At 47.1% G+C, this 26,958-nt stretch overlaps 1 protein-coding gene across 1 annotated transcript; it reads right to left on the bottom strand.

The window, feature by feature from the left end:
- Positions 1 to 841: 841 nt before the first annotated feature.
- On the bottom strand, positions 842 to 25,542 carry LOC119938230 (sodium-dependent phosphate transport protein 3-like). The gene is made up of 11 exons (XM_038757976.1): positions 25,467 to 25,542; positions 16,249 to 16,457; positions 11,554 to 11,787; positions 11,383 to 11,470; positions 10,118 to 10,204; positions 8,830 to 8,948; positions 8,064 to 8,225; positions 5,586 to 5,718; positions 3,905 to 4,052; positions 2,614 to 2,704; positions 842 to 1,070 (listed from the first exon to the last, which is right to left on the bottom strand). The coding sequence occupies exons 1-11, from the start codon at positions 25,540 to 25,542 to the stop codon at positions 939 to 941; spliced, it is 1,479 nt and encodes a 492-aa protein (XP_038613904.1). The 3' UTR covers positions 842 to 938.
- Between the last annotated feature and the right edge of the window lie 1,416 nt (positions 25,543 to 26,958).

Genomic DNA, 26,958 nt, shown 5'->3' with positions numbered 1-26,958 from the left:
CATCACTTACTGCGCTGTTGCATTTGTTATCCACAATGCCTGGCATTGTTTTTGTTCCTCTTCGACTCTCTCACAGGCCTCAGCACTTGGATACTTACACCTCCGCACTGTTCTCTTGTTCATCTTTTCATTCTACTGCTTCCTCCTTCCCTCTATCTCTATTTTAGTGTCCATCTTCCTCAACCGCATCACTTGCTGCCCTGTTGCATTTGTTATCCACAACGCCTGGCATTGTTTTTGTTCCTCTTCAACTCTCTCACAGGCCTAAGCACTTGGATACTTACGCCTCCGCACTGTTCTCATGTTCATCTTTTCATTCTACTGCTTCCTCCTTCCCTCTATCTCTATTTTAGTGTCCATCTTCCTCAACCGCATCACTTGCTGCACTGTTGCATTTGTTATGCACAATGCCTGGCATTGTTTTTATTCCTTGTCAACTCTCTCACAGGCCTCAGCACTTGGATACTTACACCTCCGCACTGTTCTCATGTTCATCTTTTCATTCTACTGCTTCCTCCTTCCCTCTATCTCTATTTTAGTGTCCATCTTCCTCAACTGCATCACTTCCTTTGCTCTTCCCCCCTGCTCCAGCCCCTCAGCACTTTTGTCCGTATCTGTCATTTTATTAATTTGTATTGATCTCTGTCTCCCGCCACCCCTCCCCAGACTGTAAGCTCGTTGTGGGCAGGGATGTCACTGTTTATTGTTATATCGTACTTTCCCTGTGCTCTTTCCACTAGGCCACCCGTAGTTCTTAGGACATATAACATTTCAGAAAGAACTGAGCCACCAAGACAGCATTCCCTGAGTAGATTTCTATTATATCCATTTTCAAGGGCCGAGCTGTAAAAAGGAAAAAACAACCAAGGGGATAAAAGCCAGTTTCGCCGGGTAGCCGCCGTGCCGTGCCATCTTCTCCCTTCCCGGAACGCAATGGGTCAGCGAAGTTCCAGTTCTACTCTCGCCCAATCCTGGATATCCACTTTGCCGAAAGTGACGTAGAAGATCAGGCCAAACAGGTTAATGGCGGCCGAAAGGAAAAACACCTTTCTCCAGCCCGCCGAGGCATCCTGTGGGTGCACCATCCAACACCCGGTTAGTCACTCGACCCGCATTCCCAATTCATCCCCTGCCCTTTAATCGGAACCAAAGCCCGGAGCAGCGGCTTCCCAACAGACTCTGGTTCTTGATAAATTAGGCAACAGCTAAGTATAGTTTCTGGCCATTCCTCCTTCATTCATTCATCCATTCAGTCGTATTGATTGAGCGCTTACTGTGTGCAGGGCACTGTACTGAACGCTTGGAAAGTTCAGAGAGGCAGTGTGGCTCAGTGGAAAAGAGCCCGGGCTTTGGAGTCAGAGGTCATCATCATCATCATCAATCGTATTTATTGAGCGCTTCCTGTGTGCAGAGCACTGGACTAAGCGCTTGGGAAGTCCAAGTTGGCAACATATAGAGACAGTCCCTACCCAACAGTGGGCTCACAGTCTAAAAGGGGGAGACAGAGAACAAAACCAAACATACTACCCTGTATATATGTTTGTACATATTTATTACTCTATTTATTTATTTATTTATTTTGCTTGTACATATCTATTCTATTTATTTTATTTTGTTAGTATGTTTGGTTTTGTTCTCTGTCTCCCCCTTTTAGACTGTGAGCCCACTGTTGGGTAGGGACTGTCTCTATATGTTGCCAATTTGTACTTCCCAAGCACTTGGTACAGTGCTCTGCACATAGTAAGCGCTCAATAAATACGATTGATGATGATGATACTAACAAAATAAAATGGGTTCCAATCCCGGCTCCGCCAGTTGTCAGCTGTGTGAGTTTGGGCAAGTCACTTCACTTCTCTGGCCTCAGTTACCTCATCTGGAAAATGGGGATTAAGACCGTGAGCCCCCCTGTGGGACAACCTGATCACCTTGTAACCTCCCCAGTGCTTAGAACAGTGCTTTGCACCTAGTAAGCGCTTAATAAATGCCATTATTATTATTATTACAATACAGCAATAGAGACAATCCATGTCTGCAACAAGCTCCTATGTCCCTCCTCTTATCTGTAATTTAACACCTGTCTTCCCCACTAGACCGTAAGCTTCTTGAGGGCAGGGGTCATGTCTAAACCGTGAGCTCGTGGTGGGCAGGGAACGTTTCAGAAGGACCTGGGTTCTAATCCATGCTCTGCCACTTTTCTGCTGTGGGACTTTGGGCAAGTCGCTTAACTTCTCTGGGCCTCAGTTTCCTTACCTGTAAAATGAGGATTAAATGCCTATACTCCCTCCTAGACTGTGAACCCCATGTGGGACAGGGACCGCGTCCAACCTGATTATCTTGCATCTACCCCAGCGCTTAGTTCGGTTCCTGGCACATAGTAAGCGTTTAACGAGTACCATTAAAAAAAAAAAGAAAATCACATGCCAGGTATCGCCACTCGTCTCCTTTCCTATCGAGCGTGTATTCCTGGAGCGCCTTCTGTCAATCAATCATCAATCAATCAATCAGTCAAGAAATGGGAGTCAGCCAGGTCTCCTGGCGTGGCTTTCTATTCGTGGCAGGGGGACACACCTAATTTATTTTGGGTGTTTGGTGACATTTATCAACAATAAATACCTGACTGGTGAAGAATCCAACAGCAGAAGGGGTGATGACTCCTGAAATTGTTCCAAAAGTGCTGGTCACCCCTTGAAGAAAACCTGCAAATCTGAGGCAGGAAAACATTACCAGGGAGAGGAAACGGAACTCTCGGTATTTGCTAAGCACTTACTATGTGCCAGGCACTGTGCTAAACGCCGGGGTAGATACAAGCTCATCAGGCTGGACATAGTCCCACATGGGGCTCAAAGTCTTAATCCCCATTTTCTAGACCGTGAGCCCGTTGTTGGGTAGGAATTGTCTCCATCTGCTGCCGAATTGAACTTTCCAAGCGCTTAGTCCAGTGCTCTGCACACCTTAAGCGCTCAATAAATACGATTGAATTCATTCATTCATTCATTCAATCGTATTTATTGAGCGCTTACTGTGTGCAGAGCACTGTACTAAGCGCCTGGGAAGTACAAGCTGGCAACATATAGAGACGGTCCCTACCCAACAGCGGGCTCGCAGTCTAGAATGAATGAATGAATTTTACACAAGAGGTAACTGAGGCCCAGAGAAGTGGAGTAGCTTGCCCAAGGTCACACAGAAGACAGTGGGGGGAATCCAGGATTAGAACTCAGGTCCTCCTGACTCCCAAGCCTGTGCTCTAATCACTAAGCCACCGGGCCTCTCCGTTGAGTCCAACCACCTAAATCCACATTCTTACGCAACAAATCCCTCCCCCTCTAAATCAATCAATCAATCGTATTTATTGAGCGCTTACTGTGTGCAGAGCACTGTACTAAGCGCTTGGGAAGTCCAAGTTGGCGACATATAGAGACAGTCCCTACCCAACAGTGGGCTCACAGTCTAGAAGACGCTCTAAAGACCTCATTAATTACTATTTACAGAGAGCTCACTGTAGGCGGACCATCATCATCATCATCATCAATTGTATTTATTGAGTGCTTACTATGTGCAGAGCACTGTACTAAGCACTTGGGAAGTACAAATTGGCAACATATAGAGACAGTCCCGACCCAACAGTGGGCTCACTGTACAAAGCGCTCGGGAGAGTCCGATACAACAGGGTGGGTAGACACGCTCCCCGCCCACGACAGTCTACAGTCTAGATTAATCAACGTGTCCAGATTAATTACAGTCTGGGGGTGGGAGGGGGGGAACAGGACATCAAAACTGATAAAGAAATGTGGTTACCCCAGCGCTTAGCTCAGTATTTGACACAGAGGAAGCGTTCAACAAATAGTATCGCTGTTAGGACCGACGTATGGACTCTTGGGGAAACGGAAGGGATCGACGGGCTTACCTGGGAGCTATATCCATGTGGTTAATAAGACAGCCGGCTCCACTGAGGGAGCGGATGACCAGAGAGAGGGTCAGTAAGATGACGGCCGTGACATAATTGGAGTCCATATACGAGACGACCACAAGGAACGCGGAAGGGATCAGCATTGCTGGAGGGGGCGAAAAAACACATTCTTGGTTATCAATCGATTACTGATTATTAATCACCTGCTCCGTCGAACGATCCCATTAGCGTTGTCGACGGAGCCTCGGCGGGCAAAAAATAAAAGCATAGCTTGTATCTAGCCCAACGCTCAGTACGGTGCTTGGCGTAGGGTAAGCGCTGGATGAATATCGATCAATCAATCACTGGTACGCTTAGTACGGTGCTTGGCGTAGGGTAAGCGCTGGACGAATATCGATCAATCAGTCACTGGTTTTTATTGAGCACTTCTTGTGTGCAGAGCACTGAATTAAATTCATTCATTCATTCATTCAATCGTATTTGTTGAGCGCTTACTGGGTGCGGTGCACTGTTCTAAGCGCTTGGGAAGTCCAAGTCGGCAACATCTAGAGACGGTCCCTACCCAACAGCGGGTTCACAGTCTAGGAGGGGGAGACAGGCAACAAGATAAAACATATTAACAAAATAAAATAAATAGAATAAATGTGTACAAGTAAAATAAAGAGTAATAAATATGTACAAATATATATACATATATATAGGTGCTGTGGGGAGGGGAAGGAGGTAAGGCGGGGGAGGAGGGGGAGAGGAAGGAGGGGGCTCAGTCTGGGAAAATTAAGCACTTACTGTGTGCAAAGCACTGTTCTAAGCGCTGGGGAGGATACAAGGTGATCAGGTTGTCCCACGCGGGACTCACAGTCTTTATCCCCATTTTCCAGATGAGGTAACTGAGGCACAGAGAAGTGAAGTGACTTGCCCAGAGTCACCCAGCTGACAATTGGCGGAGCCGAGATTTGAACCCATGACCTCTGACTCCAAAGCCCGGGCTCTTTCCACTGAGCCACGCTGCTTCGCTGGAGAAATGCCTGGGCGGGTACGATACAACAGAATCGGTAGACACTTTCCCGGCCCATAAGAAGCTTAGAACGGGAGATGGACAAGAATCCTCATCATCAGCGGTATTTATCGAGCGCTTACTATGTGCAAAACACTGTTCTAACCGCTTGGGAGAATACAATGCAACAGGACCCATTCATTCGTATTTATCGAGCGCTTACCGCGGTAGACACGTTCCTTGCCCACAAGGAGCTTACAGTCCATAACAGAGATACATGATTATTACATGATTTTTAGACTGTGAGCCCACTGTTGGGTAGGGACTGTCTCTATATGTTGCCAATTTGTACTTCCCAAGCGCTTAGTACAGTGCTCTGAAGCGCTCAATAAATACGATTGATGATGATTAATCAATCCATCATAGTTATGGAGCATTTACTATGTGCAGAACACTGTCCTAAGCGCTTGAGAGAGAACAACAGAATTGGTAGACATATTCCCTGCCCAGAACAAATTTACGGTCCAGAGGGGACTGCAGTAAATTATGGATGTGCTCCTAAGTGCCATGGGGCTAATGGTGAAGTGAATATTAAGTTCCCAAACAGTACAGACACCACAGTTGTCATTATTATTATTATTATTATTATTATTATTATTGATAAGCAGTTGCACCTGCTCTTACCCAGGGCCGAGAAGAGTTTCCGCAGAGTGATGAGGCTACAAATGTTCTTAGCCAGGAGGAGATCTGCCAAAATCCCCACCAGAGATCCACTGAACCAGGAAGCGATATACGGTAGAGAAGAGAGAAAACCGCCCTACGCAAAGGAAAACAGCAGCTAACCATCCATGTCGACGTCCACTTGCTCCCCGCAAATCGCCCCGATTTCAAAAGGCAGAAGCAACGCTAGGAAAATCCGGACACTTCGACTTTCATTATCTTTAAAGACATCTTTAAATGTCCCGGGGTTCAAAGCCATCCTAGTTCCATTTCGTCACCTTATTATTACTGTTACGGGATTTGTTAAGCTGCTAATTAGGTTGGCTTGTACTCTCCCAAGCGCCTAATACAGTGCTCTGCATGTAGTAAGTGCTCAATAATTACAATGGCTTGATTGACTGATGGATTAATAATAATAATAATAATGGCATTTATTGAGCGCTTACTATGTGCAAAGCACTTAAGCGCAGACGCCTAAGATCTGGGGTAGATAAAAAGTTGTTCCTATTTTTTTAGTAGTGTTTGTTAAGTGCTTACTATGTGTCAAGCACCGTTCTAAGCGCCGGGAGAGACATAATTTCATCAGGCTGGATTTAGTCGGCGTCCTGCATGGGTCTCAAGGGGGAGGCTGATTTGAGCATTGAGTGACATTTCTTCAGGAGAGAGACCCAAGGATGACTTCTGAGCAAGATGAAAGGGCTGACCGATTAATCATCATCATCATTATCATCAATCGTATTTATTGAGCGCTTACTGTGTGCAGAGCACTGTACTAAGTGCTTGGGAAGTCCAAGTTGGCAACATCTAGAGACAGTCCCTACCCAACAGTGGGCTCACAGTCTAAAAGGGGGAGACAGAGAACAAAACCAAACATACTAACAAAATAAAATAAATAGAATAGATATGTACAAGTAAAATAATCAATCTGTCGATATTTATGGTGCGCTCTCTGTGTACAGAGCACTGTACTAAGCGCTTGGGTGGATATAACAGAGTTGGTAGACACGTTCCCTGCCCACAACGAACAAAATCCTGTCAATCGGGATTCTGCAGGGATTGAGGGAGAAGAGGAAGGCAGGAAGGCAAGCTTCTCTGTGGACTTGGTTTATGTACACTGGGAACCATGTAAATAGGGAGATGTAGGTATTTCATCTACATTTTACAGACGAGGAAATGAGCCCAGAGAAGTTAAAAATGACTTGCCCAAGGTCTCCCAGCAGGCATGTGGCATGGTCTTTTTTTTAATGGTATTCATTAAGTGCTTACTATGTGCCAGACAATGTATTAAGCGCTGGGGTAGATACACGTTAGGTTGGACATGGTCCGTGTCCCGCATGGGGCTCACCGTCTGAATCCCCATTTTACAGATGAGGAAATGAGGCCAGAGAAGTTAAAAATGACTTGCCCAGGGTCTCCCAGCAGGCATGTGGCATGGTCTTTTTTTTTTAATGGTATTCATTAAGCGCTTACTATGTGCCAGACAATGTATTAAGCGCTGGGGTAGATGCACATTAGGTTGGACATGGTCTGTGTCCCACATGGGGCTCACCGTTTGAATCCCCATTTTACAGACGAGGAAATGAGCCCAGAGAAGTTAAAAATGACTTGCCCAAGGTCTCCCAGCAGGCATGTGGCATGGTCTTTTTTTTTTTAATGGTATTCATTAAGCGCTTACTATGTGCCAGACAATGTATTAAGCGCTGGGGTAGATACACGTTAGGTTGGACATGGTCCGTGTCCCACATGGGGCTCATCGTCTGAATCCCCATTTTACAGATGAGGAAATGAGCCCAGAGAAGTTAGAAATGACTTGCCCAAGGTCTCCCAGCAGGCATGTGTCCCTTTTAGACTGTGAGCCCACTGTTGGGTAGGGACTGTCTCTATATGTTGCCAATTTGTACTTCCCAAGTGCTTAGTACAGTGCTCTGCACACAGAAAGCGCTCAATAAATACGATTGATGATGATGATGTGGCATGGTCTTTTTTTTTTTAATGGTATTCATTAAGCGCTTACTAGGTGCCAGACAATGTATTAAGCGCTGGGGTAGATACACGTTAGGTTGGACATGGTCCGTGTCCCACATGGGGCTCACCGTCTGAATCCCCATTTTACAGATGAGGGAACGGAGGCCCAGAGAAGTGAAGTGATTTTCCCGAGGTCACCCAGCAGGCCGGGATGAGAACCCACGTCCTTCAGTTTATTGATTTCTGCTAACGTCTGCCTCCCCTTCTAAACTGTAAGCTTGTTGTTTATGACTGTCAAGTTGTCATATCGTCCTCTCCCAAGCGCTTGGTACAGTGCTCCGCACGCAGTAAGCGCTCAATAAATACGATTCCCTGGCTGCCCGACTGACTCCGATTCCCAGGCCCGAGGAAGAAAACCGATGCCGATAAGGGGAAAGCCTAGCCGGCGGGAGAGAAGAGGAAGGCAGATGGGCTCACTTCTCTGATGTTAAAGTGAAGGACCGTTTTCATGTACATTGGGAGTGACGTAAACAGGGTGATATACAACCAGTAATTACTGAAAAAGGCCACAGAGATGGCCCAGAGAGGCAGAGACGTCAGCATGGCAGAGATGGGGACCGTCCGTCCGTGAGAGCCGCCCTGAAAGGAAACACAGCACATCGTCATCATCATCAATCGCATTTATTGAGCGCTTACTATGTGCAGAGCACTGTACTAAGAGCTTGGGAAGTCCAAATTGGCAACATACAGAGACAGTCCCTACCCGACAGTGGGCTCACAGTCTAAAAGTCTAAAAGATCCAGGCAGCAGAGTGAAGTATGGACTGGAGTGGGGAGAGACAGGAGGCAGGGTGGTCAGCAGCAAGGAGGACACTAATGCAGTAATCAAGACGGGATAGGAGAGACAAGTGTTTAGATTAATAAGGTAGCAGTTTGGATGGAGGTGATGGTGAAAAGCACACCATCTTCATTCTGGGGTCCGGGACCCTGAGGCGGAGAGCTCGGAGGGGTCGTCGGTTGCCCCGGCTCACTGCCCAGGAGTTCATCCGTCCATTCATTAATTCATTCGGTCGTATTTATTGAGTGCTTGCGAGAGTACAGACACATTCCCTGCCCACACCGAGCTTACAGTCTAGAGGGGGAGACAGATGTGAATAGAAATAAATAGATACGGACCCAAGTGCCGCGGGGCTGGGAGGGGGGATGAATAAAGGGAGAGGAAGAAGAGGAAAGGTGGGGCTTACCTGCTGGGTCAGGGAAGATGTGATGAATTCCTTTTCACTGGCATCGATGAAAGGGTGACTTTGGGGATCTTTATAAACCAGAGAGAACCAGAGAAGACAACAAATACAGCCAACACCTCCTGCAGGAAAGGACCAGTGGGAAACGGCAACTGAATTTGACTCCGAATGGGCCTTCGACTGCCATATTTTCTTTCCTCACACATCTGTGAGCCCACTGTTGGGTAAAGACTGTCTCTATATGTTGCCAACTTGTACTTCCCAAGCGCTTAGTACAGTGCTCTGCACACAGTAAGAGCTCAATAAATATGATTGATTGATTGATTGATTGATCTAGCTTGCGTCAGACTTGCTCCTTTTATTCATCCCTCCCCTCCCAGCCCCTCCGTATCGGTCATTTATTTCTATTAATGCCTGTCTCCCCTTTTAGACTGTAAGCTCACTGTGGGCAGGGAATGTGTCGCCTTATTGTTCTGTTGCACTCTCCCTGGCGCTTAGTACAGTGCTGTGCACACAGTAAGTGCTCGATAAATACGACTGAATTGAAGGAATGAAGAATGGTAGTTAGTTTCGGCCTTCTGCATCCAGCCACTCATCTCTCCAGCATTTCAATCAATCAATCGTATTTATTGAGCGCTTACTGTGTGCAGAGCACTGTACTCAGCGCTTAACTCCTTCGCTCAACTCATATTTTTTTGTTTTAATGGTATTTGTTCAGCGCTTCCTATGGGCCAGCCACTGCTTTAATAATAATGATGCTATTTGGTAAGCGCTTACTATGCGCAAAGCACTGTTCTAAGCGCTGGGGAGGTTACAAGGTGATCAGGTTGACCCTCGGGGGGCTCACAGTCTTCATCCCCATTTGACAGATGCGGGAACTGAGGCCCAGAGAAGTGAAGTGACTTTAAGAGCTGGGTTAGATTCAAGCTAATCAGGTTGGACACAGTCCATGTCCCACATGGGGCTCACGGTCTGCTAGGCATCGTTCAAGGTGTATTCTCCCGGCGCTTAGTACAGTGCTCGGCTCCCGGTAAGCGCTTGATAAATATGATTGAAATACGCAGCTAACCCTGCCAGGACCACCTTCAACAGGCTCTGGAAAGGATACAAGTTCCGCCCTCCACCCACCCCCTTCAGTGGCCGGGCCGACCTTCCAGCGGGACGCTGACAGTGGGCCCGTCAACCTTCCTGTTTCTGGTCCCTAGAACGGGAAGGGGATTAGGAACCATCCTAATTGGGACACAACTTGACCGAAAAATGGCAGGGCCGGACTCAACGCAAAGCGGCTCACCGAAGATGTAGAAGATGGAAGGCCAGCCCAGCGAATGGGAGATCACCCCACCGACAATGAGGGTGAGGAAGATCCCGAAAGATATACCTGAAAAACCCAAAAGACAGAGAAAATTATAGAGAGAAAGCTACAGGAGCTTCTTAAGACTCATTCCCCCTCAGTGAAGTGAGTCAATAGCTTCCTCTATTGAGATATAGGAATTCAGAGGACTTGGGTTCTCTTTCTGGTTCTGCCACGGTTTTTGTCAATGGTATTTGTTAAGTGTTTATTATATGCCACGTATCATACTAAGTACCGGGGCAGATACAAGCTAATAAGGTTGGACGCAGTCCACGTCCCACTTGGGGCTCACGGTAATAATAATAATAATAATAATGGCATTATAATTATTATATGCCACGTACCGTACTAAATACCGGGGTAGATACAAGCTAATTGGGTTGGACCCAGTCCACATCCCACTTGGGGCTCACGGTAATAATAATAATAATAATAATGGCATTATAATTATTATATGCCACGTACCGTACTAAATACCGGGGTAGATACAAGCTAATTGGGTTGGACCCAGTCCACATCCCACTTGGGGCTCACGGTAATAATAATAATAATAATAATAATGATGGCATTATTAAGTGCTTACTATGTGCAAAGCACTGTTCTAAGTGCTGGGGAGGTTACAAGGTGATCAGGTTGTCCCAAGGGGGGCTCACAGTCTTAATCCCCATTTTACAGATGAGGGACGTGAGGCCCAGAGAAGTGAAATGACTTGCCCAAAGTCACCCAGCTGGCAATTGGCGGAGCCGGGATTGGAACCCAGCCCGGGATCTTTCCACTGAGCCATGCTGCTTCTCCATTACACCCATTATTAATCCCCATTTTCCAGATGAGGCACAGAGAAGCAGCGTGGCTCAGTGGAAAGAGCCCGGGCTTTGGAGTCAGACGTCATGGGTTCAAATCCCGGCTCTGCCAACTGTCGGCTGTGTGACTTCGGGCAAGTCACTTCACTTCTCTGGGCCTCAGTTCCCTCATCTGTAAAATGGGGATTAAGACGTGGGACCACCTGATCACCTTGTATCCCCCCAGCGCTTAGAACAGTGCTTTGCACGTAGTAAGCGCTTAACAAATACCATCATCATTATTATTATTATTATTAGAGAAGTGAAGTGACTCTCCCAACGTCACCCAGCGGCCGAGCCGGGATCCGAGGGACACGGATAGGAATGGATTCATTTCACAAATAATCGAATCTAAGAAATAACTACCAGCGCTGGAGAAGTTGACGAGGCGACTGCGTTCCAGGGGAGGTGCCCATTCGGCCCAGAGGGTGAACTGAGCTGGTATTATAACCCCCTGAAAGGGGAAAAGACGGGGGCGTCAATGAATCCGCCGGTCAGCGGGTCAGCGGGTCTGGGCCGAAGTCCCCCGAGCGGTACCTGAGCCATCCCCTGGGCCACGCGGAGCCCCACGAGGTAGGCCGCCCCCAGGTCTGAGGCCAACGGGGTGAGGAGCGTGAGGGCCGAGGAGGCCAGCAAGCCGGCCCCGGCCACCAGCTTCCCCCCGAGCAGGCCCGCCAGGTATCCGCCGGGGATCTGGGTCAGCAAGTAGCCGTAGAAGATGGCACTGAGGATGACGCCTTGAGTTTCTGAGCTCCAGTCGTACACCCGGGCCTGGAAGAGACGGACGCGGCGGAGGGCGGTCAGCCGTGCCCACCCGACGTTCCGGCTGGACGCGGTTTTCGGCTGGCGTGGAATATATATTTTACTTGTGCATATCTATTCTATTTATTTTATTTTGTTAGTATGTTTGGTTTTGTTCTCTGTTCTTCCCCTCATCCCCCTCTCCATCCCCCCATCTTACCTCCTTCCCGTACATATCTATTCTATTTATTTTATTTTGTTAGTATGTTTGGTTTTGTTCTCTGTTCTTTGTTCTCCCCCTCTCCATCCCCCCCATCTTACCTCCTTCCCTTCCCCACAGCACCTGTATATATGTTTGTACATATTTATTACTCTATTTATTTATTTTACTTGTACATATCTATTCTATTTATTTTATTTTGGTAGTATGTTTGGTTTTTTTTTTCTCTGTCTCCCCCTTTTAGACTGTGAGCCCACTGTTGGGTAGGGACTGTCTCTATATGTTGCCAATTTGTACTTCCCAAGCGCTTAGTACAGTGCTCTGCACACAGTAAGCGCTCAATAAATACGATTGATGATGATGATGATCTGGGGGAAGATGGACTCAGTGCTGGTGTGTTCTGTCCCTCAGTAAGTGCTCAATAAATATGATTGATTGATTGATTGATTCTCTGTCTCCCCCTTTTAGACTGTGAGCCCACTGTTGGGTAGGGACTGTCTCTATATGTTGCCGATTTGTACTTCCCAAGCGCTTAGTACAGTGCTCTGCATATAGTAAGCGCTCAATAAATACGATCGATGATGATGATGATGACTGAGGAGATTCACCCACCAGTCTGGCCGGGGGGCAGGACTCTGGACTCGCCACTCGGGAGAGGACGATAGGGATTTACTTCTGGACTGTGAGCCCACTGTTGGGTAGGGACCGTCTCTAGATGTTGCCAACTTGGACTTCCCAAGCGCTTAGTCCAGTGCTCTGCACACAGTAAGCGCTCAACAAATACGCTTGAGTGAATTTACAGAGAAGCAGTGTGGCTCAGTAGAAGGAGCCCGGGCTTTGGAGTCAGAGGTCACTGGTTCAAATTCCGGCTCCGCCAATTGTCAGCCGGGTGACTTTGGGCAAGTCACTTGACTTCTCTGGGCCTCAGTGACCTCATCTGTAAAATGGGGATTAAAACTGTGAGCCCCACGTGGGACAATGTGATCACCTTGTAAGCTCCCCAGCGCTTAGAACAGTGCTTTGCACATAGAAAGCGCTTAATAAATGCCATTATTATTATTATTATTTAGTGATCTCTGCCTTTAAGGAGCTTTTGCAATGTAACAAGAGACCATTTTTCAGGCAGGAAGAAGCATTGTGAGCCCTCTGTGGGCAGGGATTGTCTCCATTTGTTGCTGAATTGTACTTTCCAAGCGCTTAGTGCAGTGCTCTGCCCACAGTAAGCGCTCAATAAATACGACTGAATGAATAAGATATGTGCATAACCTAATAATAATAATGGCACTTTTAAAGTGCTTACTACATGCCAAGAACTGTTCTAAGCGCTGGGGTAGATACAAGTTAATCAGGTTGTCCCAAGTGGGGCTCACAGTCTTAATCCCCATTTTACAGAGGAGATAACAAAGGCATAGAGAAGTTAAGTGAAGCTAAAGTTTTGAAGTGGCGAGTGGGAGATATAATAATAATAATAATAATGACATTTATTAAGTGCTTACTATGTGCAAAGCACTGTTCTAAGCGCTGGGGAGGTTACAAGGTGATCAGGTTGTCCCACGGGGGGCTCACAGTCTTAATCCCCATTTTACAGCTGAGGTAACTGAGGCCCAGAGAAGTGAAGTGACTTGCCCAAAGTCACCCAGCTGACAATTGGCAGAGCCGGAATTTGAACCCATGACCTCTGACTCCAAAGCCCAGGCTCTTTCCACTGAGCCATGCTGCTTCTCTAAGATATTAGTCATTATTATTATTATTGTTGTTATTATTTTAAAAAATAATGGTACTTGCTAACCACTTACTCTGTACCAAGTGCTGTTCTAAGCACTAGGGGAGATACAAGTTAATCAGTTTGGACGCAGTCCCTGTCCCATGTGGGGCTCCCACTCTGAATGAGCATTTATATGTGCCAAGCCCTCAACTAAGCGTTGGGATAGACACAGTCCCTGTCCCACACGGGGCTCACAGTCTAAGAAGTACGGACGACAGGTATTTCATCCCCATTTTACAGATGAGGCAATCGAGGAACTGAGAACTGAAGTGACTTGTCCAAGGTCATTCGACGGGGAGACGGCAGGGCCCGGATTTGATAACTGATGCTAAATGAGAAGAAGCATGGTCTAGTGGAAAGAGGCCCAGGAGCCAGAGGACCTGGGTTCTAATCCCAGCTCTGCCAATTCTCTGTGCCTCAGTTTCCTCAGCTGTAAAATGGGGATGAAACACTTGTTCCCTCTCTTAGACTTTGGGCCCCATTTGGGACAAGGATTGGGTCCAACCTTGTATCTACTCCAGTGCTGAGAACAGCGCTTGGCACCTAGTGAGTGCTTGACAAACATACTAATATGCTAACAAATATACTAATAATAATTTGTACAGATTTATTACCCTATTTATTTTACTTGTATGTATTTACTATTCTATTTATTTTGTTAATGATGTGCATATAGCTATAATTCTATTTGTTCTAACGATTTTGACAACTGTCTACATGTTTTGTTGTAATAATAATGGCATTTAATGGCATTTATTAAGCGCTTACTATGTGCAAAGCACTGTTCTAAGCGCTGGGGCGGTTACAAGGTGATCAGGTTGTCCCACGGGGGGCTCACAGTCTTCATCCCCCATTTTACAGATGAGGTAACTGAGGCACAGAGAAGTTAAGTGTCTTGCCCAAAGTCACACAGCTGACAAGTGGCGGAGCCAGGATTTGAACCCATTATCTCTGACTCTGTCTGTCTCCCATTTGTGGACTGTAAGCCCGTTGATGGGTAGGGATTGTCTCTACATGTTGCCAACTTGTACTTCCCAAGCGCTTAGTACAGTGCTCTGCACACAGTAAGCGCTCAATAAATACGATTGAATGGATGGATAAATGAATGAATAATTCATTCGTTAATTAAATAGAAGCAATAGAAGCCGCGTGGCTCAGTGGAAAGAGCCCGGGCTTTGGAGTCATTCGTCAGGGGTTCAAATCCCGGCTCCGCCAATTGTCAGCTGGGTGACTTTGGGCAGGTCACTTCACTTCTCTGGGCCTCAGGTACCCCACCTGTAAAATGGGGATGAAGACTGTGAGCCCCCCGTGGGACAACCTGATCACCTTGAAACCTCCCCAGCGCTTAGAACAGTGCTTTGCATGTAGTAATCGCTTAATAAATACCATCATCATTATTATTATAATGACAATGATGATGATGACCCCTCTCAGGGTCGCACGTGGAGAGTTTCCAGGATTCTACCGGTCTCGGCTCTGGGAGGGAGGGTCGAGCAGAGGCATATCCATTCCGTTCCTAGCTTGGGAAGCGGTTAGCGAGTGGGAAGACAATCTGCTCCGAGTCAAAACTCATCTGCGCTGGGCAGCAGCGGCACGGGAGGGAATCATCATCATCAATCGTATTTTTTGAACGCTGACCATGTGCAGAGCACATAATCGAGAGAATCGAAGGCGGAGACTCAGCTTTTCCGCGCGGAAGGAGGTAACGATAACCAGCTTCCGAATTTTTTACCAAGAAAACTCTGGATCCACTACCAGAACGATTGCCCATGGAGGTGGGGCGTTCTGGGAGAGATGTGGCCACGGAATCGCTACAGCATAAGACGAGACAAGATGACGATGACGATAATTAAAACCCTGCTCTTTTAACTCCCTCGCCCGGGCCCTTTCCACTAGGCCCCGCTGCTTCTCGCGGTGCCTTGAAACCTGAAGCTTCGATCAGTCGGTTTGGTTCCTTTTAGGACAAAGAAGCAGTGGGCTGCCCAAGAATCATTCCATCAGTGCTATCTACTGAGCGCTCACTGTGTGCAGAGCGTGCCGTATGAAGCCCCGGAGGAAGGGCGGCGTGGCCTGTTGGATAGAGCCCACGCTTGGGAGTCAGAAGGTCATTCATTCATTCAATCGTATTTATTGAGCGCTTACTGTGTGCAGAGCACTGTACTAAGCCCTTGGGAGGTCCAAGTGTGAGTTCTAATCCCGGCTCCGCCACCTTGTCTGTTGTGTGGCCTCGGGCAAGCCACTTCTCTGTGCCTCGGTGACCTCATCTGGAAAAGGGGGGCGAAGAGCGAGCCCGTTAGGGAGAGGGACTGTGTCCAACCCCATTCACTTGCATCATCATCATCATCATCAATCGTCTTTATTGAGCGCTTACTGTGTGCAGAGCATTGTACTAAGCGCTTGGGAAGTACAAATTGGCAACATATAGAGCACTTAGTACAGTGCCTGGCACATAGAAAGTGCTTAACAAATGCCAGAATTATCATTATTAAGTTGCCCTCTCCCTTACCCCCGTCGCATCCTCCAGGAAGGATCCATTTGGGTGAACGGGGCTGGCGGAAGGTCCTTCGGAGGAGATATTGTTCAGTCCCCACTGGCTTGTCCCATTCGCCATGGCTACAATGGCGATGCTGAGAGTCACACGGTGGGAAAAAGCCACAAAATTAGAGAAGTGCATGAGAAGAGCCAGACTGTTCCGTACTGACCAGAGCCCAGAGCCTGGGGAAAAACACAAAGACAGTAGAGCTGGAGCCATCGACGATTTCTTTGAGACCTTGAAGAAGAAATCACTGTTAATTGGAAAACGGTGGGAAGTCCAGGTGACATCATTCCTCTGCCCGGTTTTGAGGCGCTTGGAAATGCCCACAGTTCCCTAGAGTGGTGAAGAGGTCTACACCTGGCCAAGATGCAGTTTGGCCCGTTCATTCAATCGTATTTATTGTGCGCCTACTGTGCGAAGGGCACTGTACTAAGCACTTGGGAGAGTACGGTATAACAACAAACAGACACGTCGTCTACCCACAACGAGCTTACAGTCTAGAGGGGGAGACGGATGTGAATAGATATGAATAAATGACAGAGGCGGACATTAGTGCTGCGGGGCCGGGAGTGGGGAGGAATAAAGGGGAAGAGGGAAGGTGACACAGATGGGAGAGGGGGAAGAGGAAAAGGCTTGGGAATGCCAATCCTGGGTGGGCGACAGATCCCCCGGTCCAGGATCGGTGGACGGATCTTCCGCCCGACGTCCAAAGGGATGAGCTAGCTCTTCCACTGAGGAGGGATTTTCTGAGCCAGGTCGAACCTGGCTCCCCCGTGGTCTGTCTCCGGCCCCGTATCGATGCCTCGGGGAGCCTGGATCAATGGGGAACTATCCGACGTTGTGAAATTGGGCGTCATGCATCAATGAATCACCGGGAATCGGCGGTTGGATTCTCAAATCCAGGCTCCCACCTGGATGCTAAGGTCTATTTTCTCAGTGACTCAATGACTGATGGGAGGCAGCTTCTTTCAACACCAGATTTTCCAGAGGGACAATTTCATAGCTCGCTGTGGGCAGGGAATGTGTCTGTGGATTGTTACACTGAACCCCCCCAATCAATCAATCAATCAATCATATTTATTGAGCGCTTACTGTGTGCAGAGCACTGGACTAAGTGCTTGGGAAGTACAAGTCGGCAACATATAGAGACAGTTCCTATCCAACAATCAATCAATCAATCAATCAATCGTATTTATTGAGCGCTTACTATGTGCAGAGCACTGTACTAAGCGCTTGGGAAGTACAAATTGGCAACACATAGAGACAGTCCCTACCCAACAGTGGGCTCACAGTCTAAAAGGGGGAGACAGAGAACAGAACCAAACATTCCAACAAAATAAAATAAATAGGATAGAAATGTACAAGTAAAATAAATAAATAAATAAATAAATAAATAGAGTAATAAATATGTACAACCATATATACATATATACAGGTATACAGGTATATATGTATATATAGTGAGCTCACAGTCTAAAAGGGGGAGATGAAGAACAAAACCAAACATACTAACAAAATAAAATAAATAGAATAGATATGTACAAGTAAAATAAATAAATAGAGTAATAAATATGTACAAACATATCTACATATATACAGGTGCTGTGGGGAAGGGAAGGAGGTAAGATGGGGGGATGGAGGGGGGACGAGGGGGAGAGGAAGGAAGGGGCTCAATCTGGGAAGGCCTCCTGGAGGAGGTGAGCTCTCAGTAGGGCCTCCCAAGTGCTTCGTAGAGGGCTTTGCAAACAGTAAGCGCACAATAAGTATGACTGAATGAGTGAATGAATGAATTGTTAGATGAAGGTGTGGTCTACTGGTGCCTCACTATGTAAGCTTCCAGTAAATGGTGTTGATTGAGCAGTTACTGTGTGCAGAGCACTGCACTAAGCGCTCGAGAAAGTACAATACAATAGAGTGGTCAGACACGATCCCCTCCCACAAGAAGCTTCCAGTCTACACCTTCTATTGTATCTGTACCTATCTGTATCTATTCTATTCTGTACATATCTATTTATTTTATTTTGTTAGTATGTTTGGTTTTGTTCTCTGTCTCCCCCTTCTAGACTGTGAGCCCGCTGTTGGGTAGGGACTGTCTCTGTGTGTTGCCTACTTGTACTTCCCAAGCGCTTAGTACGGTGCTCTGCACACAGTAAGCGCTCAATAAATACGATTGATTGATTGATTGATTCTTCCTAGTAGGAGATGGTGAAGATTATCTTGTCTCTAACCCCAATCCTTAGCACAATGCCTGGCACACAGTAAGCGCTTAGCCGGCACCACACTTATTATCAGCAATAATAATAATTTTCCCAGTGAGAATCAGCACGCTCTGGGAACTGAATGTCAATAATGCGTCGTCTAGAAGAGATTTGGCCACTTCCAACCTATTCTGTAGACAATCTCTATAGCCCAACCAGGTTATCATTCTGCTGATGTCCACGTCTGACAAATTTTCGGCCAACGGGGTCACTCTTCAGTTTGAGTATGGCTGAAAAGAGTTATTTTGATGGTGATGGAATTCATTAAATGCTTACCAAGGGCTGAAACACTGTGCTAAATGCTGGGGTAAGAGACGAATTCTGCCCACCTCTCACAAACCGAACTCCCTGCAAATCAGCTACTCTTTTGCCCACTGCTCAGGTAATGAAAGCACCTAGCTCCGCTGTTGTGTCACTTCAGATAATAATGATAATAATTATGGTATTTGTTAAGCACTTCCTAGGTACCCAGACTGAATCCCCCCTTTTCCTCTGCTCCTCCTCCCCTCCCCATCGCCCCCACTCCCTCCTTCTTCCCTATCCCCTTCCCCTCCTTACAGCACTTGTGTCTATTTGTACATATTTATTACTCTATTTATTTTATTAATCATGTGCATATAGCTATAATTCAATTTATTCTGACGGTACTGACACCTGTCTACTTGTTTAGTTTTGTTGTCCATCTCCCCCTTCTAGACTGTGAGCCCATTGTTGGGTAGGAACCGTCTCTATATGTTGCCGATTTGTACTTCCCAATAGAACAGTGCTCTGCACACAGTAAGCACTCAATAAATATGATTGAATGAATGAATGAATGAATGAATGAATGAATGTACCAGGCACTGTTCTAAGCACTGGGGTAGATGCGAGCTAAACAGGTTGGACACAGTCCCTGTCCCACACAGGGCTCACAGTCTTAATCCCCATTTTATAAGAGCGGGAACTGAGGCCCAGAGAATAATAAAAATAATAATTGTGGCTTTGTTAAGCGCTTACTATGTGCTAAGCGCTGGGGTGGATACAAGGAAATTGGGTTGGACGCAGTCCCTGTCCCACACGGGGCTCAAAGAGTGACTTGCCCAAGGTCACACAGCAGACAAGTGCAGGAGCCGGCACTATGACCTTCTTGAGCCCGCTGTTGGGTAGGGACTGTCTCTATGTGTTGCCGACTTGTACTTCCCAAGCGCTTAGCACAGTGCTCTGCACACAGTAAGTGCTCAATAAATACGATTGATGGATTGATTGATTCCCAGGCTCTATCTACTAGACCACACTGCTTTTCTAATAATAATAATGGCATTTGTTAAGCACTTACTATGTGCAAAGCACAGTTCTAAGCACTGGGGAGGATACAAGGTGATCAGGTTGTCCCACATGAGGCTCACAGTCTCAATCCCCATTTGACAGATGAGGGAACTGAGGCCCAGAGAAGTCCAGTGACTTGCCCAAAGTCACCCAGCTGACAATTGGTGGAGCCGGGATTGGAACCCATGACCTCTGGCTCCCAAGCCCGGGCTCTTTCCACTGAGCCACGCTGCTTCTCCGCTTTTCTGAGCTAAAAGCCTGAGCTCATTGGGACGAGGTGGCAACTGAAAGAGGAGCCGAGAACTCCGGGGTCCGAACTGGCTTCCGACTCCCCGGCACCCGAGTCTCTTCCCGGGACCACATCCCAGCAGAGTTCATTCACCTTCTTGGAAACTGGGGGATAACTAGGCACACTCTTACAGTCCCCTTTAGAATTCATTCATTCATTCATTCAATCGTATTTATTGAGCGCTTACTGTGTGCATAGCGCTGTACTAAGCGCTTGGGAAGTCCAAGTTGGCAACATATAGAGACGGCCCCTACCCAACAGCGGGCTCACAGTCTAGAATGGAAGCTAGTTGCGGACAGGGAACGTGTCTACGGACCCTGCTATATCGTACTCTGCCGAGTGCTTAGTCCAGGGCTCTGCACACTGTAAGCGCTCCATAAATACAACTGATTGACCGGGGGAGACTGGCTTACTTTATCACCTGTATATATGTATATATGTTTGTACATATTTATTACTGTATTTATTGTATTTATTATTATTGTACATATTTATTACTCTATTTATTTATTTATTTTACTTGTACATATCTATTCTATTTATTTTATTTTGTTAGTATGTTTGGTTTTATCTCCCCCTTTTAGACTGTGAGCCCACTGTTGGGTAGGGACTGTCTCTATATGTTGCCAACCTGTACTTCCCAAGTGCTTAGTACAGCGCTCTGCACACAGTAAGCGCTCAATAAATATGATTGATGATGATGATGATGATCACGGCTCAATATTTCCTCAGCATCCTTCTTTATTGCTGTTGTGTCGTACTCTCCCAAGCTCTCAACGCAGCGCTCCGCACACAGTAAGCGCTCTTTAAATACCGTCAATTGATGGGTGGCTTTCCCCTCAAGACCTGGGGGAGATGCAGCCTGTATAATATAATAATAATGATGGCATTTGTTAAGCGCTTTCTTAGCGCCGAGCACCGTTCTGAGCGCTGAGGTAGATACAAGATAATCAGGTTGTCCCACGTGGGGCTCACAGTCTTAAACCCCATTTTGCAGATGAGGTAACTGAGGCACAGAGAAGTTAAGTAAATTGTCCAAAGTCATACATAATATGTGTTTGGGCCTCTGCTAGACTCTCTTTCCAGCTGCTGAGCTGTTCCCCTTCTGGATTCCCCGTCTGAACAGTTTTCCTCACGTCTCTCTCCTCCTTTGGTTCTGCAGAAGAAAATTCCCGGCCAAAGACCTCAGGGACTGATTCTTCCACCTCCCTATTTGATGTTATCTCCTCTGCCACTTTGATACCCATGCATTCTTTTGTATTTCTCGTGGATTTATTTAATCCATCGATGGGTTTTTTGGGGCGCTTATGGCAGTGAGCTGTATTGAGCGCTTGGGAGAGTGCAATTTGTTAGAGCTGTCCTCAAGGAACTTACTGTCTAGCGGGGGAGACTGACATTTAAAATAAATTACGGGCAGGGTTGGCAATGGAATATAAAGCTATATACTAAAGTGATGTAGTGGTCCATTTGTATCAGTTATTTGCATGGTTTAGTGGACAGAACTCAGGCCTGGGTGTCAGAAGGACCTGAGTCCTTCGTGGATTTATTTAATCCATCGATGGGTTTTTTTTTAGCGCTACGGGAGTGAGCTGTACTGAGCGCTTGGGAGTGCAGTACGTTAGAGCTGTCCTCAAGGAACTTACTGTCTAGCAGGGGAGACTGACATTTAAAATAAATTACAGGCAGGGAAGGCAATGGAATATAAAGCTATATACTAAAGTGATGTAGTGGTCCATTTGTATCAGTTATTTGCATGGTTTAGTGGACAGAACTCAGGCCTGGGTGTCAGAAGGACCTGAGTCCTTCGTGGATTTATTTAATCCATCGATGGGTTTTTTTTTAGCGCTTACGGGAGTGAGCTGTACTGAGCGCTTGGGAGAGTGCAATACGTTAGAGCTGTCCTCAAGGAACTTACTGTCTAGCGGGGGAGGCTGACATTTAAAATAAATTACGGGCAGGGAAGGCAATAGACTATAAAGCTATATACTAAAGTGATGGAGTGGTCCATTTGTATCGGTTATTTGCATGGTTTAGTGGGCAGAACTCAGGCCCAGGTGTCAGAAGAACCTGAGTCCTTCGTGGATATATTTAATCCATCGATGGGTTTTTTTTGAGCGCTTACAGGAGTGAGCTGAACTGAGCGCTTGGGAGAGTGCAATACGTTAGAGTTCTCCTCAAGGAACTTACTGTCTAGCGGGGGAGACTGACATTTAAAATAAATTATGGGCAGGGAAGGCAATAGAATATAAAGCTATATACTAAAGTGATGGAGTGGTCCATTTGTATTGGATATTTACATGGTTTAGTGGACAGAACCCAGGCGTGGGAGTCAGAAGGACCTGGGTTCTAATCCTGACTCCGCCACTTGTCTGCTGTGTGAGTTTAGGCAAGTCACTTTACTTCTCCGTGCCTCAGTTGCCTCATCTGGAAAATGGGGACTGTGAGCCCCATGTGGGACATTGACTGTGTCCTACCTGATTAGCTGGTATCCACCCCAGCGCTTACTACAGTGCCTGGTACAGAGTAAGCACCTAACAAATACCACAGTTATTATTATTATCCACCCTTTCATTATTCCCTAAGGTCTCCCCAGGATATTGCAAGCTCCTGGAGGGCAGGAACCATTTTCTTCTACATCCGTCGTACACTCCCCCAGTTCTTAGTACAGTCATTCCATCAATCGCTGATATTTACTGAGCGTTCCCTGTGCGCAGAGCACTGAACTAAGCACTCGGGAAAGTACAATACGGCACAGTCGGTTGACACGATCACTGCCCGCAAGGAGCTTACCATCAAGTGGGGGAGACAGACACAAAAATACATGACAGGGAGGGAAAATAGAGTAGAAGAGCAGTGTTAAGCCCACAGCAGGCACTCGATCAATTCCGCTAAGCGTTCAGTACAGTGCTTTGCACACAGTAGGCACTTAATAAATACGGTTGTAGGAAATGTACAACTCACCATCCCCAGCCTCTCCCCTCTTAGCCACCCCCCCATCCCCATCTCTCTACCATGAGAAGCAGCACGGCCTAGTGCCAAGCACATGGGCTTGGCAGGGGTCAGAGGACATGGGTTCTAATCCTGCCTCTGCCACTTGTCTGCTTGGGCAAGTCACTTCACTTCTCTAAGCCTCAGTTCCCTCATCTGTAAAATGGGGATTAACAATAATAATAATAAAAAGGGCATTTGTTAAGCGCTTACTATGTGCAAAGCACTGTTCTAAGCACTGGGGGGGGGATACAAGGTGATCAGGTTGTCCCACGGGGGGCTCACAGTCTTCACCCCCATTTTCCAGATGAGGGAACTGAGGATCAGATAAGTGAAAGGCTTGCCCAAGGTCACACAGCAGATATTCATTCATTCATTCAATCGTATTTATTGAGCACTTACTGTGTACAGTAAGCACACTTCTAGACTGTGAGCCCACTGTTGGGTAGGGACCGCCTCTATATGTTGCCAACTTGGACTTCCCAAGCGCTTAGTACAGTGCTTTGCACACAGTAAGTGCTCAATAAATACGATTGATTGATTGATTGATTGCAGAGCACTGTACTAAGCGCTTGGGAAGTACAAGTTGGCAACATATACAGACGGTCTCTACCCAACAACAGGCTCACAGTCTAGAAGGTATGTGGCGGAGTCGGGATTAGAACCCATGACCGCCGACTCCCAAGCCCGGGCTCTTTCCACTGAGCCAGACTGAGCCCCATGTGGGACGGGGACTGTGCCCGTCCTGATCAGCTTGTATTTACCCCAGCGCTTAGAACAGTGCTTGGCACATAATAAGTGCTTAACAAATACAATCATTATATTTATTACCACCCGATTACATTCATTCGTTCAATCGTATTTATTCCCCCTCGTCCCCCTCTCCATTCCCCCATCTTACCTCCTTCCCTTCCCCACAGCACCTGTATATATGGATATATGTTTGTACATATTTATTACTCTATTTATTTATTTTACCTGTACATATCTATTCTATTTATTTTATTTTGTTAGTATGTTTGGTTTTGTTCTCTGTCTCCCCCTTTTAGACTGTGAGCCCACTGTTGGGTAGGGACTGTCTTTATATGTTGCCAACTTGTACTTCCCAAGCGCTTAGTCCAGTGCTCTGCACACAGTAAGCGCTCAATAAATACGATTGATTGATTGATTGATTGAGCGCTTACTGTGTGCAGAGCACTGGACTTGTGCTTGGCACATAGTAAGTGCTTAACAAATGCAATCATTATGTTTATTACCACCCGATTACATTCATTCGTTCAATCGTATTTATTCCCCTTTGTCCCCCTCTCCATCCCCCCATCTTACCTCCTTCCCTTCCCCACAGCACCTGTATATATGTTTGTACATATTTATTACTCTATTTATTTATTTTACCTGTACATATCTATTCTATTTATTTTATTTTGTTAGTATGTTTGGTTTTGTTCTCTGTCTCCCCCTTTTAGACTGTGAGCCCGCTGTTGGGTAGGGACTGTCTTTATATGTTGCCAACTTGTACTTCCCAAGCGCTTAGTCCAGTGCTCTGCACACAGTAAGCGCTCAATAACTATGATTGATTGATTGATTGAGCGCTTACTGTGTGCAGAGCACTGGACTAAGCGCTTGGGAGAAGCAGCGTGGCTCAGTGACAAGAGCCCGGGCTTGGGAGTCCGAGGTCATGGGTTCGAATCCCGGCTCTGCCACACGTCTGCTGTGTGACCTTGGGCAACTCACTTAACTTCTCTGAGCCTCAGTGACCTCATCTGTAAAATGGGCATTAAGACTGTGAGCCCCACGTGGGACAAACTGATCACCTTGTATTCCCCCCGCGCTTAGAACAGTGCTCTGCACATAGTAAGCACTTAACAAATGCCATTATTATTATTATTATTATTATTATTGGGAAGTCCAAGTTGGCAACATCTAGAGACGGTCCCTGCCCAACAACGGTCTAGAAGCAGGAGACAGAAGACAAAACAAACCATGTGGGCAGGTGTCAAGTCGTCGGAACAAACATGAGCCTCATCGGCCGGGGTGGGGGGTCCGGGGAGACCCCAACATCCTGCAGTTCCAAAGAAAACGCTACCTTAAGGGGAAGCAGCGTGGCTCAGTGGAAGGAGCCCGGGCTTTGGAGGTCATGGGTTCGAATCCCAGCTCTGCCACTTGTCAGCTGGGTGACTTTGGGCAAGTCCCTTCACTTCCCTGTGCCTCAGTTCCCTCATCTGGAAAATGGGGATGAAGACTGGGAGCCCCCAGTGGGACAACCTGATCACCTTGGAACCTCCCCAGCGCTCAGAACAGTGCTTTGCACATAGTAAGCGCTTAATAAATGCCATCATTATTATTACCTTTCCTGGCCGGGTGTCGCTCCTCTGTTCGCGGATCCCTGGAGGCGGGCTGACCCTCTTCCACTTGGGCCACCATGGCGGTGGGCACGTCTTCTCCGTCCGGGGGCCGGCGCCCGGCTGCTGCTGTAAGGAGACAATCCCCGGAGATGAGCGGCAGGGAAAAGAGGGACGACGTCCTCCACCGTCCCCACGCGACGGCCTCCTTGGGAGAATCCCGGCCTGACCTGAGGAGACGCCTCACGCTCTGCCTTCGCCGCCCACCGGGCCCAGGTGAGCAGGCGGAGGGTGGGCGAAATCCCCTCCCAAATTTGGGAATGGCTTCACCCTAGATCTTCCTCCTGAAAGAAGGCCAAGTCCCTGCTGGCGGGAACCCCCATTCCAACCGATCTACATCTCCACAGAGGCAGAGCGGGTGGTTAAGTGGGAAGGGGAGGGTCAAGAGCGGAGGACTGTTGCATCAGCATGTGTTTCCTCTCGAACCCTACACGCTCCACCTTTGCTCCCATTTTCAGGGTTTCGTTGGCGCCGCTGTCCTCTTCAAACAACAAGCGCTCCTGGGGTCCGGCCGGTGAAGAGACGAGGGTTCGGTGATGGCGGTTCCTGGAGAGCGGTCCATCAGTCGGTTCATTCAGTCGCATTTATTCATCATCATCGATCGTATTGAGCGCTTACTGTGTGCAGAGCACTGTTCTGAGCTCTTGGGAAGGACAAGCGCTTAGTCCAGTGCTCTGCACACGGTAAGCGCTCAATAAATACGATTGATTGATTGACAAGTCGGTGACATGTAGAGATGGTCCCTCCCCAACAGCGGGCTCACAGTCTAGAAGGGGGAGACGGATGACAAAACACATTAACAAAATTTCATTCAATCGTATTTATTGAGCACTTCCTGTGTGCAGAGCACTGTACTAAGTGCTAGGGAAGTCCAAGTTGGCAACATCTAGAGATGGTTCCTCCCCAACAGCGGGCTCACAGTGTAGAAGGGGGAGACGGACAACAAAACATATTAACAAAATTTCATTAAATTGTATTTACTGAGCGCTTCCTGCGTGCAGAGCACTGTACTAAGCGCTTGGGAAGTCCAAGTTGGCCACATCTAGAGACGGTCCCCACCCAACAGCGGGCTCCTTCCTCTCCCCCTCCTCCCCCTCTCCATTCCCCCTGCCTTACCTCCTTCCCTTCCCCACAGCACCTGTATATATGTACATATGTTTGTACACATTTATTACTGTATTTATTTATTTCACTTGTACGTATCTATTCTATTTCTTTTATTTTGTTAGTATGTTTTGTTTTGTTCTCTGTCTCCCCCTTCTAGACTGTAAGCCCACGGTTGGGTAGGGACCGTCTCTATATGTTGCCAACTTGTACTTCCCAAGCGCTTAGTACAGTGCTCTGCACATAGTAAGCGCTCAATAAATACGATTGATGATGATAAAAATAAATTACGGGTACGGAGGGGCTGTGGGGTGGGGGGTGAGGTGGATAAAGT

This window comes from Tachyglossus aculeatus, chromosome 16 (genome assembly GCF_015852505.1).
Source record: "Tachyglossus aculeatus isolate mTacAcu1 chromosome 16, mTacAcu1.pri, whole genome shotgun sequence".
In the NCBI taxonomy this organism is placed as follows: Eukaryota; Metazoa; Chordata; class Mammalia; order Monotremata; family Tachyglossidae; genus Tachyglossus; species Tachyglossus aculeatus.
Note: the sequence above shows the minus strand (reverse complement) of the source record. Positions and strands in the feature narration are given on the sequence as shown.